Source organism: Limulus polyphemus, unplaced genomic scaffold (assembly GCF_000517525.1).
Source record: "Limulus polyphemus unplaced genomic scaffold, Limulus_polyphemus-2.1.2 Scaffold716, whole genome shotgun sequence".
NCBI lineage: Eukaryota > Metazoa > Arthropoda > Merostomata > Xiphosura > Limulidae > Limulus > Limulus polyphemus.
In genome coordinates, this window is record NW_013666326.1 from 320,113 (window position 1) to 341,704 (window position 21,592).

A 21,592-nucleotide genomic window follows, 5' to 3' on the forward strand; every position below is an offset into this window, starting at 1 on the left:
TGACTGAAAATTTTCATTTTTTCTGGAAAGGTGGTGTCTATTTACTTGTGACCATGCTGTGTATATAGAATTTTTGATTTGATTTGTTAAATATGCCATAGTAGAAATCCATTCCTAAACTAAAAAATATTAATTTTAGGTCAATAAATTTAAAATTCAATGTATTATGTTCTTCACTTAAGAAATTATGATAAAAACATAAAAGAAAACCAAACCTAGAAGAGAGTATTTTCATATACTAATTTAAAAAAAAAAAGATTCTCTCTGTAACTGCATTAACTTTATGCTTGATATTGTCATGAAGTATTCGTTATTATACATTAAATTTATATCCAAAAATTACATTTTATGGCAACTAGAGAAAACAATTTAAGAGTTGTGCAGATGCACTACATGTCTCACACATTTTCTGCACAAGAATAGGAAGTGAGGTAGCTCATAAAGTTTTAGAACATTACTGAAAACAATCTATACACTTTATGTTATTAATAGATAGTATTAAGTTTCACACTTAAACTTGTCATGTGACATCAAAAATAGTTTGACATAATTTTTTTCTGTTATTACAGAACCTATAAAGAGTTTTATAACATTACATATTTACTTATGCTTTTCTTTAATTTTCAAAGGATAGACCTAATTTGAAATATAACTTTTAGCAAACAAACAACGATTTCTTACCTTATTTTAAATTTAAACATTATAAAAATATGTAAGATATGTTGTAAGGACAAATTAAGAACATTTTTATAATAAATTTATTAAATGTTGTACTTTGGTAGTCCTTCTTCAAACTCCTGTTTCTATAAATTTTTTCAAACTGATTGGCCACAAGGAGAAGACAATGTAACTTTCTAATAGCCTGTCATAATCACATTGCATCATGGGTATCAAACATTTTTACAAATGATAATTTTTAAGTTATTTTCAACTGTGTAACTTAGGCTACCAATGTAACATGAAAAATGACAATAGGAGTATACAATTACTGTTTGTACAGACAGCTAGTTTCTCATTTAACCACAACACTTATGTATTAAAACTAAATTTCACATTATTTAAAAAAAATAATTAAATCTCCATTTAGTTCCTTTATGTAGTTAGGACATTTTTGTTGACTGTATGTCTCAAGGTTGTAAACACGCGCTGATCGTTTTATACAGGTAAAGACTATATACTGTAACCATCATTCTAAATATTCAAAACTTGTGTATATGTATTTCTTAGAAAGCAGCCTATTTAAAAGGCAATACAGAAACCTGTACACTTGGTCCGGCTTAATATAGTATGTAGACCATAGGGTGAAGTATATAACCTGTTCACTTGTGTGATACCAGATTTGCTTTGTTTTGCAAGATCATTTAAGTCAGGTATTTTCACAGTTCTGTCTGTATCTAACATTTGATTTCTCTTGATCACAATCTCTTGTTTTCCAGCCCTCAACCACAGCAGCCAGATGAGACAGAAAGAGTATGGACAGTTTAGGTAAAAGAACATTTTATTTGGTACTAATAAAGAATTTTTGTTTCAAATTACACTTGTGCTTCCTTGCATTTTTCTTTACGGTCTGTGTTCAATTTATTTTTCATATAAAAGCCCTGAATCTTTGTTTTTTTGGAATGTTTTTGCTTTCCTTTTGGACATCAGTGAACCTGAATAACATATATTAACTCTTCTCTGATGTATTTAAAAAAATGATCATCATAAATGTGAAAAAAAAACTGTAACCTTACATCCGCAAAGTGTGTGTTTGTGTGTCATGGAATAAGTTTAAGAAATAATATAGCGAAGATAATATATTTCACATGATATTTTAAGAATATTGTTGTATCAAAAAAGTGAAAATGTAATACTTTTTATTCAAAATGAAAAAAAAGTGTTTTGTAGGCCTAAAAAATCTAATTTTATAATAGATTTTTACTAATGTTTTGAAATAAACACTAAATTAAAAAAACTGGAGTTCTTGAAAATGAACAAAAATAAGCAACAGTACCTACACTTACATAAACATGTTGTAGAAACATCATTGTGAATAGTTTAACAGTTTTTGGACTGGACAAGTATCACTCATATTCTCTGATTATATTCCTTCTTACAGCATGAATACTTAACCAAATTACATGAAACTTAGTACAAAGAAAACTTTATCTATTTTCAACTTCAAACACTTCATATAATTTCTTTTAGTATTTTGACAATCGTTTTAGGTTGTAAAATTTCCAAAATTTTATTGAGAGCCACTGTTTGAAAATAAAACAAGATACTCCACTTCATCATAATTTAAAGTTTTTTATTATTGATCAGAAATTTCCACTATATATATACATATCCAACCAGTTTAAACTCGACTGATATTCATTAAAGTATTCCTTTTGATACTTTATTTTGCTGGTTGCAGTAGTCACAAATTCTGGTCTTAAATCATAAAACATGGCAAAAAACGGAAATAAATTTATTCATAACACAGGACCTCACCTTTTAATATGCCACCACCATTACCTTCATCAGGTTCAGTACCCTGATTTTTTGCTACAATGTTTTTTACTTGAGATACATTTATATCTACTAAATATAATTTCTTTTCAATAAATAATAAGTTATTTTACTTGTGTGCTTTATTTGAATATCATAAACTTAACAATAACATTCAATAAGCAATGATCTGTGTGAGTCATCAGAATATTTTGCTCTAGCCTACCATACTTGTTAAACCAAATTAAGTTTATCTTATCATTGAAGAATATGTCTGAAGCTTTCAAACAGACACAATTTAACATGAAAACATTTTGACAAATGAAAAGGAAGGTATACATAAACTCTCAAAACAATTTTCAGATCTTTGTCTTGTCCATTAGTCTTCTAAACTTCCCAATCAATTCCTTTGTTCATCCCTACAGAAGCTACCACTAGTCAATATTTCAAGAAACTATAAATTACTGCTCACACCATTTTTATTAATTCTGCATTGATAACAGGTTTATAATCTGCTCTTTCCAACTGTATTTAAATGTTGACTAGTTATTTTCAAACTTCGGCTTCATAAATAATTAAAGGAAGTACACTGTTATGTAAAACTTAAAACTTGTTTATTGTTGGAAATACAAAGTGTAATATTTATAGTTACAACATTTCACACTTTTCAGTTGAGCTTTGTAGGTGTGCACCAGTCATGAAAGGGTAAAATTTGAAATAAATGTAAAAAATTATAAACATTTCTAATATAAGGTTTATAAACTAAAGCCTTTAAGCTGCTTTATTTCAAATACAAAATAAAATTTTTCTACAATAAATTTGTGTCCATAAATTGACCTTACTTTTTCAACGGGAAGAGCAATAGGTACTTTGTGCTCCTGGAAATAAACTGTAAGACATGGACCAACACTCTCTCGATCATTGTATTCCAGCTAAAAAGAAACAAGGAGAAATAGAATAATAAATATATATTCAGGCAATTATTAAAAAGTGATAAAAACATCCTAATCTGAAATCTTTTATGTTAACAACATATGAAAGAAAAATTAAATCACTTCATTATCAAAATAGCATTAAATTCTACATTTCAGTAGAAATAAGGTACAATAATACTTTTGAAAAGTTGTATCACTAAAGTTAACTTTAAGCAAGCCTTGAAACAGAGCTTGAATATCAAAGGCTTATTCATTTCAAGAACACAAATTAAAAATAACTTTTCTGGTGAATTTTACTCTCATATGACTACAATACAGCAACCAGTTTCTGATTCTTAGTTAAACTAAAAGACAAAACTCAGGATACATGCAAGTACATGATTAATAAACATAGCTGTTCAAAAATTATAATTCAGCAACAGACAAAACACATCAACATTCAAATTGCAAATAATCTCTTATTTTTGTTTAATAAGTTAACAGTAAAAGCATGAACATTTTGATAAAACATAATATTTTAGTAAATTATTTCTTATAAGAACCAAATTTATTTTCATAGTTTGCCAATATTGTTTTACTGAACAAAAACTAAATATCTTACTTTCTGAGGTTCTACCATCATCTTTCGATTTCCCCCTCCAAACTTCCCTAAAACCCGGAAAGCCACTTGTGCTACATTATCTGCAGGGTTACGAAGAGTGCGCCACAAAGCTTGCATGAGTTCAGCTCTAACAGGCTGGATATGATCATAAAGAAAGTCTGGCTGAAGATTATCCACACATAATTCCAATGTACGAAGTCCCTGTGTTTTAAAAATAACAGAGCTAATCTTTCTTATTCTAACTGGGTTCTTTACTTTGTCAACAATTTGCAATTTTGTATTAAAAAGGGGTTTCAAATTGCTTTCTATATCTTTAATAAAAGAATAAGCACAAAGGATCATTAAAAGTTAGCATTTTCCTCCATTGAAAATGTATTTCCGATAGATCCTTATCTCCTCTCACAAAAAAGCTTTTCTCAACTAGCACTGCCCTCTATTGGCACAAATTCTCAAGGCATGCCACTAGCCTTCCACCTCCTGTTTTTGCATATCCACATGCAAATAATCATGCAGCAGCTTTCTGCCAATAGGAGCATGACACTACTCCTGTTATAACCAGCACCCTTTTCACATCTGCACTCAATCACTTCAAGATTGGACAGAAGACCTACACCATATACCATCGAAACTAGGGAAGCTGGGTGGGAGGTGTCTATTGGAAATACATTTTCAGTGTAGTAAAATGCTAACTTCCGATACAATATCTTACCTTTCCTCACAAAATAGCTAGAATTCCACACTGAACTGGTGGAGGGCCGATAAAAAATATGATCTCCCTTTAGAAAGCCTCCAAAGAGAGACCCATGAAGGTGTGGAATCAAAAGAGAAAACATCACACCTCAGCGGGAGACCACACCACATCTGAAACAGGTATACTTTTCACTGTTTTATGACAGTGTCGTGAACATTAAAAGGCAGAAACATGAAGGAATCCCAGTATATGTATGACCGATGTATAAGACTCCTGGGTGTGAGTGGCTAGGGCACAACAGACTGTCGTGGAAGTTCAACCTCAACGAACACAAGGCAGTAGTTGGAATGGAACATCATATCCATGGTAGGTAGAGGAACAACTACCTCTTCACCTCAAAACTTGACACCACACCACTTGTACACATTTCCAACCCAACCAACACCAGACCTGCCAAGAACTGACATCCAGCAAATGGTAGGAAAGTGGAAAGCCCTGGCAGAATGGCATCTATGGTCCAAAACCTGACAGCAACGGGTATAGTTCTTCCAGTCCGCAGTAGGAGGAGGATATCCAGCCATACAGAAGCGGGAAATCATGTGCTGCGTCCAACTATACAACCAACACCAAATCTGCCAGGAGCTGACATCCAGCCGACAGCAGAAAATGGAACTGCAAATTTGGGGGTGTATCTCCAGTCCAGAAACCTGGTGGCAGTGGGAATTTGTCATCCAGTCCACGATAGGAAGAGAGAAACTGGCCAGCACACATGTGAGGACATACTGAGCTGGATCATCTCCAACCAACACTGGACCCACTGGGAAGGTACATCCGGATGATGGTAGGGAGGAGGAATGTTTCAGACTGAGGGGCAAATATATATATATATATATTTAAAATGTGGCAGAGTGCTTCAACCAAAACCTGGCAGCATCTGGAATTGATCGTCAGTTCTGCAGTAGGAAAGGCATCACACCACAGAAAAAAATTAGTCAGATATATAAACAGAAATATGACACAGTGCAAAAAACAAAACCAGGCGGCATCTGGAATTGTACATCAAGTCCACAGTAGAAAGAGCTCAATGCCACAGAGCTGCAGATATGGGCAGCAATCTCTGTCTGCTTTACTCATGTTAGTCCATGAGTGTACGGTCTGGGACAAACATATTTATGAAGCAAAATACCACCAGAGAGAACTACCAGTAGTCCTATGGAATACTCCATCTCCACGACAGAATTATTCAGTTATAGATTGTCATGATATAAAACACTGTTTAGATATTATTGATTAATTTATTTTGTGAGTGAATATTTTATTACTGTTTATTTTTGTTACAATAAGAGTTAAAAGCAGATGACTGCAGAAAGTTATGTTTATAATTCATTGATGTTGAGACTATTACACATTGATGTAAAGAATATAGAGATTTCTAGAAGGCCAGATGATTAAGTGATAAAGATATAAACAGTGTGAGACAAGCAGAAACAGCAGACAGACAATAGCAGAAGAGAGTAAAGTTACAGCCAAAGAAAAGTTTGGCATGAAGTTAACTACTGTAGAAGTGATAGGCCTAATAATTAACATAAGCCTCAGGTTTAATATGTTGGAGAAAGACTAACAGTAGAAAAGGAGAGAGAAAGAATAATTATTCCATCAAAGCATGGTTCTAAAGTAATTGAATCAGCCTGAGTACACTTTGACAAAAGGAACAGAGGATATTTAGAAGAAAGAAGACCAAATGATTATGGTAACTTGCACCACAATTGTAAGTGAATCACACACAGAATATTAGTGTGATAGTAACAGAGAAGATAGTTCGGCTTGTCAACTGAAATTCTAAAGCAAATGAATACGCCTAAGTGGACTTTTGACAAGAAGAGAACTATATATGTAGATAACAAAAAATACGGAGACACACAGCCAACACCTGGCAGCATCTGGAATTGTACATCAGGTCCGCGGTAGGAAGGACTACAACGTAATTGACAACTAGCATGGTTGCAGGATGGACAGTGCATTTTTAGAAAAAGAACAAGTATACCTGGTCAGGAACCACTTGCCACACAGTGGAATCCACAATACAAAAGGAAAAGGCCCCTAAAAGTGAGAAAAATTTGGAAAGAAAAAGCAACCTGGCACAATACCAAAACCTGAAAATAGAAATAAATAGTAAAGAAAAATGAAGTCAGTAGTATAACTGAAAACACTGACAAATTCTGAAACAAAAAACTAGCACGTCTGTACAGTACTACTGCCAATCGAGAAGTTATTAACGAGTGCAAATGTGCAGAGGGTGCTGGTTATGACAGGAGTGGAGTCGTGCTCCTATTAGTGGAGAGCTGCTACATGAACATTTGCATGTGGATATGCAGGTGTGGGAGGTAGGTTAGTGGCATGCATTGAACATTTGTACAGACAGAGGGCAGTGCTAGTCCAGAAGAACTATTTTGTAAGTGGAGGTAAGATATTGAATGAAAAATGTATATTTCAAAAGTTACAGAAGCTTGAGTGTAGAAGAACAATCAACTATTCAAAAGTGATCAAGCTTCTGAGTCTTGTGAAATCTATTTAACATTCTAAATATTTAAGTGTCTAAAATAAAAAACACATTAGCTAATGAAGCAACATTAAAATAAAGAGACATTTTATTTAATGATATATTTATGGTTAAAGTTTACTCCAGTTTAAACTATGATTTATTCCTTTTGAGCATAATCCTGCTTATGGCAAAAGAGGTAGAGTATAGCTTTTTTCAGAAATATAATTTTTCATTATAAAGGCTATTCCACCATCAAGTAAACAGCTTTAACTTCATAAAATCTTACCTGACTGACAAGAGTCTGAGAGCCATTTAGAGCAGAAACCAAGGGATCCATAAGCATAGGCAAATAAGGTAAAAGAGAACTTAGCCTGACTGGAACTGTTAAGCAAAGCTCCACAAACAGATCTTTCATGTGTTGTTTATGCAGCCCACTTTGTAAACTATTGAGTCCTAGATCACAGATTTAAAGTGAAAAAAATCCCAAGAAAAAACAATTAATAAGTACTTTATGAATCACAGGTAAATCATTCACAAATAACATGAGCTCACTCTTAATTTGAGATCGTTGATATGCTACAAAGAGATCATTCAAAAATTAACAACCTCAACATGCACAAAAGTAAACAGTTCAACTGAAATTGCACATTCCCATAAAGAGAAATTTCAAAACAAATAATGGTTTAAAAAGCATTTTATAGTAAATATAAAAGCAATAAATTCAGTAAGTTTGGAATGGAGGACTGACAAGATCAATGACTAAAAGTTAGTATCAGAGTTAATGTTAAATTAGTATTCACAAACAGATTAAGTGTAATTGAAAAAGTCAATCACTGTATTCTCTGAAACCCCTTGAGCTGGTTAAGTCATGAAAACATTTCTTGCTATTTCCAATGTTAAACAACATTCTTTGTATATCTGCATGATATTTAATTATTATTTCTATTCATTACTACAGCTTAAATGTTGCATTTTGTCAATACTTAGTATTTTTTTTTATAGTTTAGCCTTTATATGATTATATTCTTACTTAGCCTGAATACTAATCCTGCTCTAGAAAGCTGGCCCAGAAAAATTCACCAATTTAAACCACACAACAAGCACAGTCATCCACTAGATGTCTATGCCATACACTAAGAGTTAGTATACATCACATTCTCATACTCCTCAGCAAATAACTTCAGACTTTTTAGTTGTTTAACACAAAGTTACACAAAAGGCTATCTGTGCTTTGTCCACCTTGGGTATTAGAACCCAATTTTTTAACAGTATAAGCCTTTAGACTCACTGCTGAACAAGTATTAAAAAAGTACTTAAGTGTAATAGAAATTAAAATATAGTTGATAAATAGAAAAATAACCTTAAGACTTAAAGAGAAAAGTGAAGCCATCACAAGAAATAGTTATTTTAACTTGTCACATGATGTAAAGTAGTTATTACACATATAAATTCATCACAAAAGGGTGTAACTTAATCATCAACAAGTAGCTGCTAAAAGCAGGCATTATGCACAGGTAGGCATAAATCTACTTTAAAAGCCCATTTTGAGCATGTTATAATCTAGACATACAACATAAAACATTGCTTAATGCATCAAAAATTCCACTATGTCATTGAAAAGTGTGTTCCAATTTATTTATTAAGTTCTTATTACTAACAATTATTACAGGAGCAAAAAAAGAAATTATATGTGTATTGATGAGTGTGTGTGTGTTTTCTTATATCAAAGCCACATCAGGCTATGTACTGCTTCCACTGAGTGGATTCAAACCCCTGATTTTAGTATTGCAAATCCGAAGACTTACTGCTGTCCCACTGGGAGACACGTATATTGATATTACACAAAGTAATGCAAGATTGCAAGAACAACCACAGAGGTAATAAATTACCCTGTATTCTTTGCTAAATAGGTATAAAATAAATGTAAACAAGAGTGAATATCAATTATAGCTTGATGTTAAGGGCTTCATGAGGCAAATGTAATTACAACATTCTATGTTTATATAGCCTGTATGAAGAAACAGCAGATGGCATCTGTGTTATTATAAGCTGTATAGCAACAGAGTTCACAGTTTAAATTTTTTTTATTCACATTTACTGCAGGTGTTATTTATGTCAAGAAAAATTCCTTATGATGTCCTAATCTTTTTCGTATCTGTAACATGGAAAAACTTTAAAATTCTGACACCTCACAAACACAGCAATTAACTTTATGTATACGGGCTTGGTCATTTTGACCAAAATTGTAACAGCTGCATAACCATGAAACTATACATAACATGGCTCTGATTTTACTAAGTGTATCTTCACAAAATATGGCAAGCATTTACTAAACATTATAAATGGTTTGTACATAAAAAATTGATTTTTTAAATAAAGTATTTTTAATAAAGTTACATCTGAGAACTTATGAAGCCTTTACTGAGTCAGTCTGATTACAAGATGATTTTCATGTTAAGAATAAAAACACCTTTATGTGTCTTATAACCTCTAGTAACACCATGAATATCAAGTTTTTTCAGTAAAACTTTATATTTCATTTGTTATTTAGGTCTCATCATTGTTATTTTCTCTACCCTAATACTGTATGTGGGCTTGGTTCATCTGACTGACCTTGTAACCATGTAAAACAAAAAAATACAAAATAAATCTAAATTATCTTTTACTTTCTAGAATGACTGCACATTATAAGACAATTACACATACACACTTTCAAATCTACTGGTCATTTACATTTATTGCTTTAAATTTGCAGTAACAAGAAAAGGCAACTTATCACATAAGGATAGCTTTGTAAACAAAGAAATGAGTTAACAATAAGGCTCGTCAAGTTACAATTATGTTGCACTCTCAATGTGCATATACTATCACAAATACGTTTCATTCAATTTTTTTTTTATTTTTTTTTACATTTGAGATTTTTTATCTAACCTAACAAGTTTCCAGCTTTTACACTTGCACCCAGTGACCAAAATACCAATGATCAAATCAATTTATAATAACTAATTAATCCTGAGAACTTTTTTCCATAAATATGACCACTCAAAGCAAAAGTTGTAGAAATGTCTGAAACTATTGTAAGGTTGGGTACTGAAAAAATGACATTAAATTTAGTATTCAACACAAATAGGTATTTTTTAACCATTTAGATGTGCCCGTCACTGTATGGCAACCACATAATATGGTTTGAATTTTCTGCTATAAATGCAAATGAAGTGCACAAAATCAACAGTCAAAGACTAACAAGCACAGATGATGAACTCAGCCGCCCATTCATATGGTGTGATGTATGTTAATATTAAAAGAAATCAGTAATGTTTACAAATGAAAACTGTTAAATTTTATTTTATGAGAAAATGGACCAAAATGGCATCAAATCACTCCAATGTTTCAACATTTGAAGAGACAAATGAACTTGTGCAAGCTGGTGATCATTCTGGCTTTGAACCTGAATTATCTGGTGATGATTTTGATCATGATATGACTGATACTGATGTGGATGGTTAAAGTAGTAATGCTGAAGCTGGGCCCATGGGGGCAAGTGGTGATGGTGAGATGGACAGTGACTACAAGGTTCCCATGTCTAAAAGAGCCAAATTTTAAGGGAGATCTCATGGAAATGGTACAGGACATAATAATGATATACTTGTTGCTAATGCTAGTACAGGTCGATGTACGACTACACATACACATCCTCCCAGAGCCAGACCGAGGGTTAAGGCCTGGTAGGATACAACAACTTGCACGTGGGAGTGGTTGTCTTATTCATGGCAATCAAGCTAGACATGGACTTGGTGGTGCAAATAATGATGAATAGAGGTTTGGGTGATGAACATTTTCAACCGTGGATTTCCAACTCTAATGATAGAAATATGAGATACAGGGGCAACCAGAATCTAAATTATTCAGACCCTATCAATTTCTTGCAATTCTCCTGGATAATAATATGTTTGTTAGGGATAGATCTGAATTGATCTTGGGCCTCCCGCACTTTATAAACAATAATGATGAAGTTGCCAGAGGTACTTGTCAAGACGGGTTGTTCAAGGACATCCACTGATTGAAATGATAATTCCCAATTTCACACAACCATTTGGTCCAAAAAAGGAACTGGAATTGAATGAAATGACAATCGAATTCAAAGGGTAAAGTGTTTTGAAACAGTACAACCCTAAGAAACCGAATAAATGAGTCAAAAAGTGAATACATTCTTAAATGGTCACTCTATGCGGGTAAAAATGAAAATGTTACAAATGAGGATGATGTATTATTCATCTATAGGCTTATTCAAAATATGATGGCACCATTCAAAAAACAGTGACACTGGATTTCACAAAATCAACAAACCTGCTTGTGTTGACATTTACAACTGTCATATAGGGGTTGTTGACATTGCTTACCAGCACATCAAAACTTACCCATTTCCTCATCAGTCTCAAACATGATACTCAAGGATCATATATGCCCTTTTGAGCATAGTTGAGGTGAATTTTCACATAGTGTATACACATGTGAAAAATGCTGGTGCAATGTCACTAAAAACTACTCCTCGAAAATTTGAGTGGCAATGTTCTATGTCTATGCTATTAGGGCAGTTAGAATGGATTGCTTCATCACTGGTGAAGTTCCAAATGACTGACAGAGCATCACTGGCTTGAGCCAACTGGAAATTCTCATCCAGACTGTGAAATTTGTAGTGATTGTTCTTTTGCAAATGGATGATGCCGTACCTGGTACAAGTGTTGCTCAAACCCCTTATCCTTGCTTTGACAGATACCATACCCAGAAACAGTAAAAGAGGTTAGAGTGGCTGCCCGCAAATACTACAAACATAATATCTATCTTGTATCTAACATTTGTGAAATTCTTCTCAGTTTTGGTTTGACATTGGTTGAAATAATTGAATTTGCAGGTACAATTCGTCAAAAATGTAAAGCTTTCTTGCACATTTAATTCAGACCTCATAATACATATTATTTCTGTTAGTGTACATTTGCCAGACAATAAAATAATTGTACATTCACCTAAACTATCCAAACATCTTCACTCTTGTTTAGTAATTGTTTTATTATTTTATTATCTGTATTCACAAACTACTTCCAAATAACTGGCCTTAAGATCACATAATTTGTCTATTTAGTGAGGTTCTAAACAATAAATAAAACACAGCAAAAGGTAAATAATAACTATTGAACTGTTGCTTTATGAAAGTAAGTGATTTATTTGTGTCAAATCAGAAGAAAAAAGAATAAACTACAAATTTCTCGAATATGGTGGCCATACTGGAAGTGTGACATCATCAGATATACAAATTAGGTAAAATTATTTGCATAATTTTAATCTTCAGATTGTATTGAACAATTGTTTCCATATGTGTCTTGGGCTATATCAAATAGTTTTAGAGGTATACTTGATCTAATCAGACATGTATATAAACCTCAATATACTAAGAACAAATGTATGTGCTTAAATGACAGAGAAAGTTCAAGTACAGTATACTCCCAGCTGTCTAGCTCACTATAACTCCCCACTCTCAGACCGGAAGAGAATTCCATAAAAAACTAAACAGAAAGTACTTCCTTATAAAATGCCTGCTAAAGGCCCAAGTAAAATAAAACCTTATAGCATGGCTCCCCTAAAAAGCAATGCCAAAAACATTTACACAACTCGAGAAATTAACATATTTATTCTTTCCTATTCAGCCCCTCTACACTAGCTAAATAAATCAACACAGGTTTCAACTTCCAATTCAATGACAAAGCACACTATGGATGAAAGTTAAGACATTTGTCATTTATTGTCAATTCACTTTTAAATTAATGTTAGTAGATTTTCAGCACCACAATTTCAAAAACTAAATTGCCCAGTCTTTTAATGTCCATTCAAGTACTGCACTGTGAAAGGAATATGAAATTTCACATACCTTACAATGGTCATTTTCTTGATTTCATCCTTGAAGCAGAGAAATCCAATTTTCTCAAAAATGTCATGAAGTATGGAATTTAATGTAAATAACTCATTATAATGTTGTCATTGCTAAGGCAATGCACAATGTTTATAGCCTGAATCTTATGATAGCTCTCAGATTATTCTTGATGGATCCCATACTAGAGAATGACCATCCACTAGAGAAGTTGGTGCAGAAATGTAAATGTGCAAGGACATGGACACATTTAGAAATGTGAAAATCACTTAAGCATTTAAATTAAGGCAAGTTGTGCACAATGATATAGGCTTCTGTTTGGTACTGGAAATGCATTAAAAGGGTATCCAAGACTTTCATAAAAGTCTCAAAGAGAAATTTTCTCTGCCTTGTGCGCACTTCAATGTAACCTGGTCCATCCTGCAGAGCACTGAGCAGTCACATCATGCGTCACTTTACATCCCTAACTATATTGCACGAATGTGTTGAAAACATAAATTTAGAGATTCCAATAATTTAACAAACAGTGGCTGTCTTGTGCTTCAATTGACTTAACTGTTTTGTCAAATCTCTCTGGGACTGTATGCCACAAGTCAACTAGAAATACTGTTTGTAAGTGTTCCATCTGACTGTTACAGTGTACAGCCATATCTTCACTTTTTGGTGTTTGACAGCCCCTGTCTTGAGTGGCTGTATATCCTGTATTAAATGCCCTAGCAGTGTCAAGACTTGCTGACTATCTTGTGTCTGGCAATTGCTTGACAATATCACTCCTCCCCAGGTTTTGAAGTATTTACCAGCAATAAGAGGAATAAGAAGAGAAGAATAAACTATATGTTCCTAATAGAATCCAAAAGAAAGACATGTTATCCACACAACATTCAGCTGCCTTGTTTCCAACCAAACTTAATGAATTTCCACCATGGTATATACAGCATTTGGGTTTCCTTCTTTCTAGCTGAGCTTTGATGCCTTTGTATTTTCCCAACATATTTAATACAGTTCTACAGTTTGAAATGTCAATTCCATTTTATTGGCAGTAATTCAAGGTGACAAGAGTGAGATTCTCACCTGAATAATTAGTGACAGGAAGGAAATTCAGAAATTATTCAACAAGAGTCCATCTATGTAATGTATAATGATAGTAAGCTGATCTATGCAAGACTGATCAGGTGTACTGTCTACACTGACAGAGAAATACTTTGCATCATTAATCTCTTGAGTACTTGCAAGTTTTACTTTATTCCCTATCAGCTTGGTTAGCTCTTGATAGTTACTGGAGGAAAGATATGATGGATTTCCAAACTTAGTGTGATAATCTGACATCAATGGATCAAACTGGGGAATGAGCTCCAAAATTCCAAGATAGTTAGTTTCGATTATGTTGCAAGCCAAGAATCTCATTACCCCCACAAAATGCCAGACTGCATTCAGGAAAGAATATGATAACACAAACAACATGTTTCAACACTTTTTTGCCAGTATTACTGCTTCTGGTTGAGTTGGATTTCCAGCCTCTTGTCCCCTTGTACACCACAGAAGCATACCTAATACATGTTCAAGTGAGAGTACATGCTCTACAACTCTGACAGAAACATGTTTGGGATCATGAAGTTCTGAATGAGACAAAACATTTTTCTTTGCATAAAAAGCAAAATACACAACCTTTAGAAGATTATAAAAGCAATCATTCATAATCAACAATTTCCTCATTTTAAAAATGCTTCTTGAAAAGTGTAAAGTAAGTCTTCTTTGGATTTTCTCTCCAAAACAGCATACCTCTTGCTGCAATTCTGGCAATCAACTGGTTTCCGGGTTCCCATTCTGTCTGGTATATGTGAAGTGGCTTGTCCACTTCCCATTTGGCTAGGTCATTATTGAAGGTGTGTTACAACAGGATCAAGGCTATGAGTGATACTAGATGAGTCAAGTTTATTTTCTACATCAAACAGGCATACTTCTGCTTCAGCAACGGTGTCAGTGGTGTCACTGACAGCTTGAATTGCACTGGCTTTATCTGTTGGTACTGCAAAACAATCATCTTGGAAATATTTAAAACCAAACCTGAAATTTGATAACTTGGACATTTTATTAAGCAAAATTTTTGCTTGCTTTCTTTTCTGTTTTTTGCATTTAGCTGCATCACTCAGTCACTCCATACTTACTATTACATAAATCCTAGCTCTCTCTTTTTGATGCTCAAGTCATACAACATACAATGGAGGAGAAATAAGATGACTAGTTAAGCACGAGCACAATATCAATGTACAGGAGAGATAAACTACTATATGCAAGACCAATAAGGAAAAATTGGAAAATGAAATTAAAGTAACCTAATAAAACAGTTATTAATAAAATTAATATTGTTTATTGACTCCTTCCATACGGATATCATTTTTTGCATGTCACAAGGTTTTACTGAGTTACATTCAAAATTTAATTAAACTACTTTATTATCATGGTATAAAAATAAACTTGGCATCAAATCATGGCTAATAAAAAAATGTATATTATATAAGTTTCAAGTTCTTAATTTTATAAGGAAATATTTTTAAAAAATCCTCAATCTCCCCTAGTATGAGAATTGTGACATTTGCTCCCTAGTTCTTCCCTCTTCTCTAATTTTTTTACCACCCTTCCAAGAAGTATGGAATTTAATGTAAATAACTCATTATAATGTTGTCATTGCTAAGGCAAAGCACAATGTTTATAGCCTGAATCTTATTTGGTTACAGAGCCATAAAGTAGAAAATCAGATCCATTTTGCCTCACCCACTTGTCCCATCCTCTCTTTCAGAAGTTGTCAATAGTTCTGTCTGACATCTATTATATTATTTATAACCAATAGAAAGCAAAAGTTTTAATATATCAAATGATGTATTATATTACATAGTTAGAAAGCTAGAAAAATTATAATAGATATATGAAATTGTCTGCTTTTTATGTGTTATTATTCTGTGTTCTTAGGTACATCATTTGATCAACAGTCAACAGCAAAAAAAAAAAAAAGAGAGAAAACCCAGGTAAATACTATATTCCTTGTTTTTCATATGTATTCTTTATTCATTACTATAAAAGCAACTAGAATGTAAAAATTATAAACTTGCTCGATTAGGTAAAATAAATAAAATAAAAAAAAAAAATTTTACAGGATGCATATTCTCGAGCATCTGATGAGTAGCCCATGCATTATTTAATTCAAAAGAGTAATGTGAGCATGTTCACTGAGTGATTTACAACTTGTGTTGTGGGATTATGAGTTAGACAGTTCAAGGGGCAATAAAGCAATAAAATAGAAATAGATGTATACTGTTATGAGATTAAAGCTATTTAGGATAAACAAATGTAGTTTCCTGTTACAATTTGAAGTCATTCTAGAAAGATAAAAAAGGTATTAAAATTGACTTCAAATTATTTTTTTGGTGGACACGAGGTCAGTCAAATTGACCAATCTTATATAGAATTAGGGTAAAGAAAATAAAATATAAAGTTTTACTGAAAAAGAAAAACACTTCAAATAAATTTCGGAGGTTTTAGTGATTATGCAAGTGCAATTTGACAATTTTCAGATGAAAAAAGTATGTTTAATCTTAGCAAGAAAATTCATTTGGGCTCAGAGTAGTCAGCACTTTAACTCCATATATTCACTGAGAAATGTTTTTGTAAAAATACACAATTAGAATTATAATTTTTTGTCCATAAAAGACTTATAATGTTTACTGAAAGCTGGAGAAATTTCGTGAAGATACACAAAATATATTAGAAGCTATAGTATAGAAACTCTAAAGGTCAATTTGGGGTCACAAACTTGGCTGACCGAGCCCACAGCAAGACAGTTAATATCAAAATGATAACACAATTATACTATACTACTTCTATCAGTTTTAACAAAAATCTAATGCATGTTTTTCATGGGTACTTCTAGAGTTTTGGACCCTGAATAAATTTCCCATTGGATCCCCTCTAAATCTGGCTCTGTACAAATGTAGAATTTAAAGTATATTTTGTTTATTGTAAGCTACTGCTGAATAGAATTTGCACAATATGAGAGTTAAAGAAGAATACAACACACAAAATTATTGCTGAAACTTGTCAACTTCAAAAGCAAGTGTGCTGTTGAAATGTAATCTAATAAAACTTTTGTTGGATATACAAGACTGTTTAGTGTAAGCATTATTATTTAACTTATTTTCTGAGTTCAAATTTACGATTGTTGAGTTTTGCATAACAAGAGAGTTAAAAGCAGTTATTTCAAAGGCATAGTTATGACAAGTTTGGTTATGTAACTCGGTAAGAGTCACACATTGTATTTGCAATTCATTGATGTTGAGGCTACAGAAACTTCTAGAGGCCTCAGTGATAAACATATAAATAGCAGTGACCAAACGAGCAGAAAAGAAGTAAAAGTAAAGTCAAGTGAAAGAGAAGTTCAGTCAGAGAAGTGTTAGAAAATGTGAAGTTAGCCATTGTGGGAGTGAATAGCCTTAATGGTTGATATTTTAAAGTGAGATTAACAGTTTGATAAAGATAAGGAGAATAATTATTGGAAGTTCAGGATACAACATTGGTAACCCACGAGGTAGAGTAAGTGAATTGTGATAAAAGTATAGAAAAATAGTTTGGATTGTCAACTGTATTTTAAAGCAACTGAATTAGCCTAAGTGGACTTTTGACAAGAAAAAGAGAACTGTATAGTGTTTAAGATACAACTCTGAAATCCATAGTGTAAAGAATTTTTGTACATACATTTAACTTGTTTTGAATATATTATTTATTGTTAAGTTCTGACATCTTTCTTTTAAATTCTGTAAACCTTTTCTGGGCAAATTTCGATGAATTGTGTTCAAAGGCCTTATCAATTGTATTGTGATGTTTTATCGTATTCAATCTCCTAAAAATTGAGATACATTAATGTTCTTTCTCAAAACATGAAAATATAAAAATATCCCTGAGAAAAGTAATCAAATAAAAACTAGAAATACACACCCTGAAGCAAGTTTGGCAAAAGTGGTAGAAATTCTTGATAAAGCAAATCATGACTTCCACCCCCTATTGAGCGAAATAATGCTCGCAACAATAGAAAGTAATTGTAGGGCTCTTTAGCACTTAGAGCTAGTTCCATTGACTTGTTGACAATTTCATGCAGATGAGGCTAAAAAGTAAATAAAAGTAGTATGAATATTTGTATAATTTTTACAAGAAATTCTAAGAAGGTATTGACAGAATCACCATTCAAATGAAAGAATTATTCTCTTGCTAGTGTTTCTGATGTTAAAAAAGTAATAACTGCAAAAAAAGCACTATGTATCACTAAGTTATTATAAAGAAGGGAAATCTAAACAAAAATCTTACCTTAAGCATCTGTTCATTTGCAGCAGGAAAGAGTGAGACAGAGCCAAAGACAAGCTTGAAGAGCCGTAAATAGAGATTGGACCTTTCCATATTGGCTAAAAAAATAGTAAAGTTAGTAATACTCAAGATAGGTTCTTGCATTCAAAAATAAACAACAAAAGTTAAAATCTATAAACTTTATTTTTACAAGCTTCGAGGAAAAAAAGCACCTTATACAGCTGTTATAGAATTAAGTTTATAGCAACCCGACTGTACAATTATTATATGATACCACAGAACTTATTTCCAACTGCATTTATTCATTGTATACTCACAGCCCATTTGATCCATTCTTTCAAGTAAATACTCAACCAGAATAGTAGCAAATATTGGAGAAGTTTGAACATTAGCAAGAAAAGAGTTGGCCACAATCTAAACAGAAAATAAATGAATTGAGTGTATTCATCAACCAATGTGCAAAAATTAAGTGACAAAGCTTTTTCTAGTAAATAAATATTCACAAACTGCTTTCAGTTAATAAAAAAAATCAATCATTGAAAAATATATAATGCCTTTCTTTAAAGGTTATCTAAGCAATCAAAACCCAAAGACTTCCCATTCTTTATAATAATAATGATATAAGACAACAATACAATATGCACAAGGTTTGTAGAACCATCATTCCAACTTTTATGTATATAACATTTCAGTACGATTTTTTCTTTAAATAAAAAACAAATTTTCACTACAATATGCAAATTTTCCTATAAACAACACTGGTTAAGTAGACAGTGGACCATGAAATGCACTGGAACCCATTAGATACTTGGTATAGCACAATAATACTCATAAACATAAATATTCTTTTTCAAGAAAATAATATAAAATTTGGAACTAGCTCAAATACTTGTCATAGTCAAAATACTGTAAAAAAACAAACAAACACATACATACATTTTCCAAAGTAAAACCTATGCCCTGATAAACTGTGAAAGCAAGACTGAATAATTAAGCAGCTGCCACATGATGAACAGCAATATGGCTATTTTCTTTAAGTTATAAGATAAGTAACAGTTTATGAGCATAACTAATTTGATTGAGTTCTGGCGTCAGCTTATGAATGGGTAAGTTCTCTTATATATGGAGGCTATGTTCATCACAGGTCCTTTGTAAACTGTTCTTTATCTTATAGCTTCCACATGGTATGAAACAAACAGACACTAATGAAAGAAAGGTGTATTTAAATTTTGTTTAAAGCTATTATTTAATACAGCAAATTACAGCTTCAATTTTTTTTGTAATACTATGTAACAATAAAAGGGATCTTACCTGCAAAGCATAATTCTTGTAGATTCGTTCAACAACATACTAAAATACCAAAAAAAGTTTTATTTTTAGACATGCTATATATAAAAAAATACAACATAACCTACTTGTCTTACTATTAAATCCCCTTGCATGTTTCAGCATGACAACTACTTTTATGAACTTCCTAAACAATATAAAAAATTACTTATGTGTTTCAAGTGAAAGTATCTCATAATGCTCAACATACAAACACAGTATTTATTAATTAAAAATGATCTTGCAAATTCAATTTAATCCTTCACATGTCTATTAAATGTGATTGATGCAAGCGCTTACATGAGTGATATTGAATAATTCCAGCCTTTCTGCCCTGTGAAATATGAAATTGCAAATATTATTGCCATATGCAATGTTTAACATAAAAACTTCTGTCATATTATAAACACTTTTTAAAAAACATGAAACCCAAAGATATTGTTTAACACTTTAATTACAAAAATAAGTTTATTAGTTTTAGCTTTTATGACAAGGTGAATAAAGACATATGATTTGAATTCAAGGATTTTGCTTTATGGTCCCTGCATTTAACCCTTGTGATTTTCTTTGCCCATCCAAGCAGTTAACTTAAGACAATAAGGCTCAATGAAAACAAAAATTAACAAACAGCAGCCTTTTCAGCAAAACAAAACCTGATACAGTTCAGTGCAAAATGATCTAATTATGTCTAACAATTCTCAACCTGATCTTATTCCACAAAAACTTTCATTTTCCTATCATAATTCAAATGAAGTATAACATGGAAAATCACGATTTTTCAAAAGCGTGAAAAAGGTTGTAACTGTAGCAGAAGTTGTTTACAAACATCTTTTCTTCTAGTAACTTATGATGAAGCTAAGCTTTTATCACTTTGTTTTGGTTTCTCCAAGAATTCAAGCTAAACTGGAAGTCAGCTGTTCATCTGTTATTATTGCACAATCATTTTGTAATGCTTCAATGCAATTAGTCAATTCAATATGCTCTGTAAAGTGATATAAATATTCACCTTTTTTTGTTGGCTAGCTTATTTTTATGTAACTTTAAGATATCATGAAAAAATTCATTGATGTGGGAACAATTTTTAAAGTAGTGTTGAAAACCACTGAAACTATACATTTGGTTGCTGTTACTTTAAAACACATTAATAAAATGAAGCCAACATCAATTTAACCCTTTCCAGACGGGTCACGGGTGAAAGGTCATGTCATCGAATTTGTTGACTCGCATTCAAAATTTTATTGAACTTCTATTTCATTAATTTATTTCAGTAAGTTTGGTATCAAACTGTATATTATAATTCAAATTTTAGTATTATATTATGTCATCAAGAAATTAATGTTGCTTTCTTTAGATGAAAAAACCCAAACAACTTATATATCAAAACAAAAAATTTATCAAATGAAATAGTCTCCATTCTTATTGATGATGCTTTTCTATTTTACAATCAGATTGTTAATTCCCTGATCAAATAAATCATTTGGCTTTGAAGAAAACAGATATCGATGTCCTCTTTAACACCTTCCACATTTGCATACATTTTCCCATTAAGATGGTGTTGCAGTAACTAAAAAAGATGATAATCTGATGGTGCCATATCTGTGGAATATGGTGGGTGGGGGAGAACTTCCCAACCCAACTCCATAATCTTATGTTGTGTCAAACATGCCAAATGTGGACATACATTGTCGTAGAGAAGAAGAACACCCTTGCCATTGATGAGTGAAGGGCATTTCTGATGAAGAATTGAGGAGTT

General features: G+C 32.3%; 1 protein-coding gene across 1 annotated transcript in view; it reads right to left on the bottom strand.

Moving 5' to 3' along the window:
* LOC106460134 (transformation/transcription domain-associated protein-like) overlaps positions 1-21,592 on the bottom strand; it is a 262,616-nt gene that overhangs the window by 147,424 nt on the left and 93,600 nt on the right. Inside the window, exons 19-25 of the mRNA XM_022386785.1 lie at positions 19,825-19,863; positions 18,831-18,927; positions 18,517-18,611; positions 18,151-18,316; positions 7,528-7,694; positions 4,009-4,209; positions 3,315-3,404 (exon numbers count right to left, since the gene is read on the bottom strand). Of these exons, the coding sequence (XP_022242493.1) occupies positions 3,315-3,404; positions 4,009-4,209; positions 7,528-7,694; positions 18,151-18,316; positions 18,517-18,611; positions 18,831-18,927; positions 19,825-19,863 (855 nt within the window). The remainder of the gene's footprint in view (positions 1-3,314; positions 3,405-4,008; positions 4,210-7,527; positions 7,695-18,150; positions 18,317-18,516; positions 18,612-18,830; positions 18,928-19,824; positions 19,864-21,592) is intronic.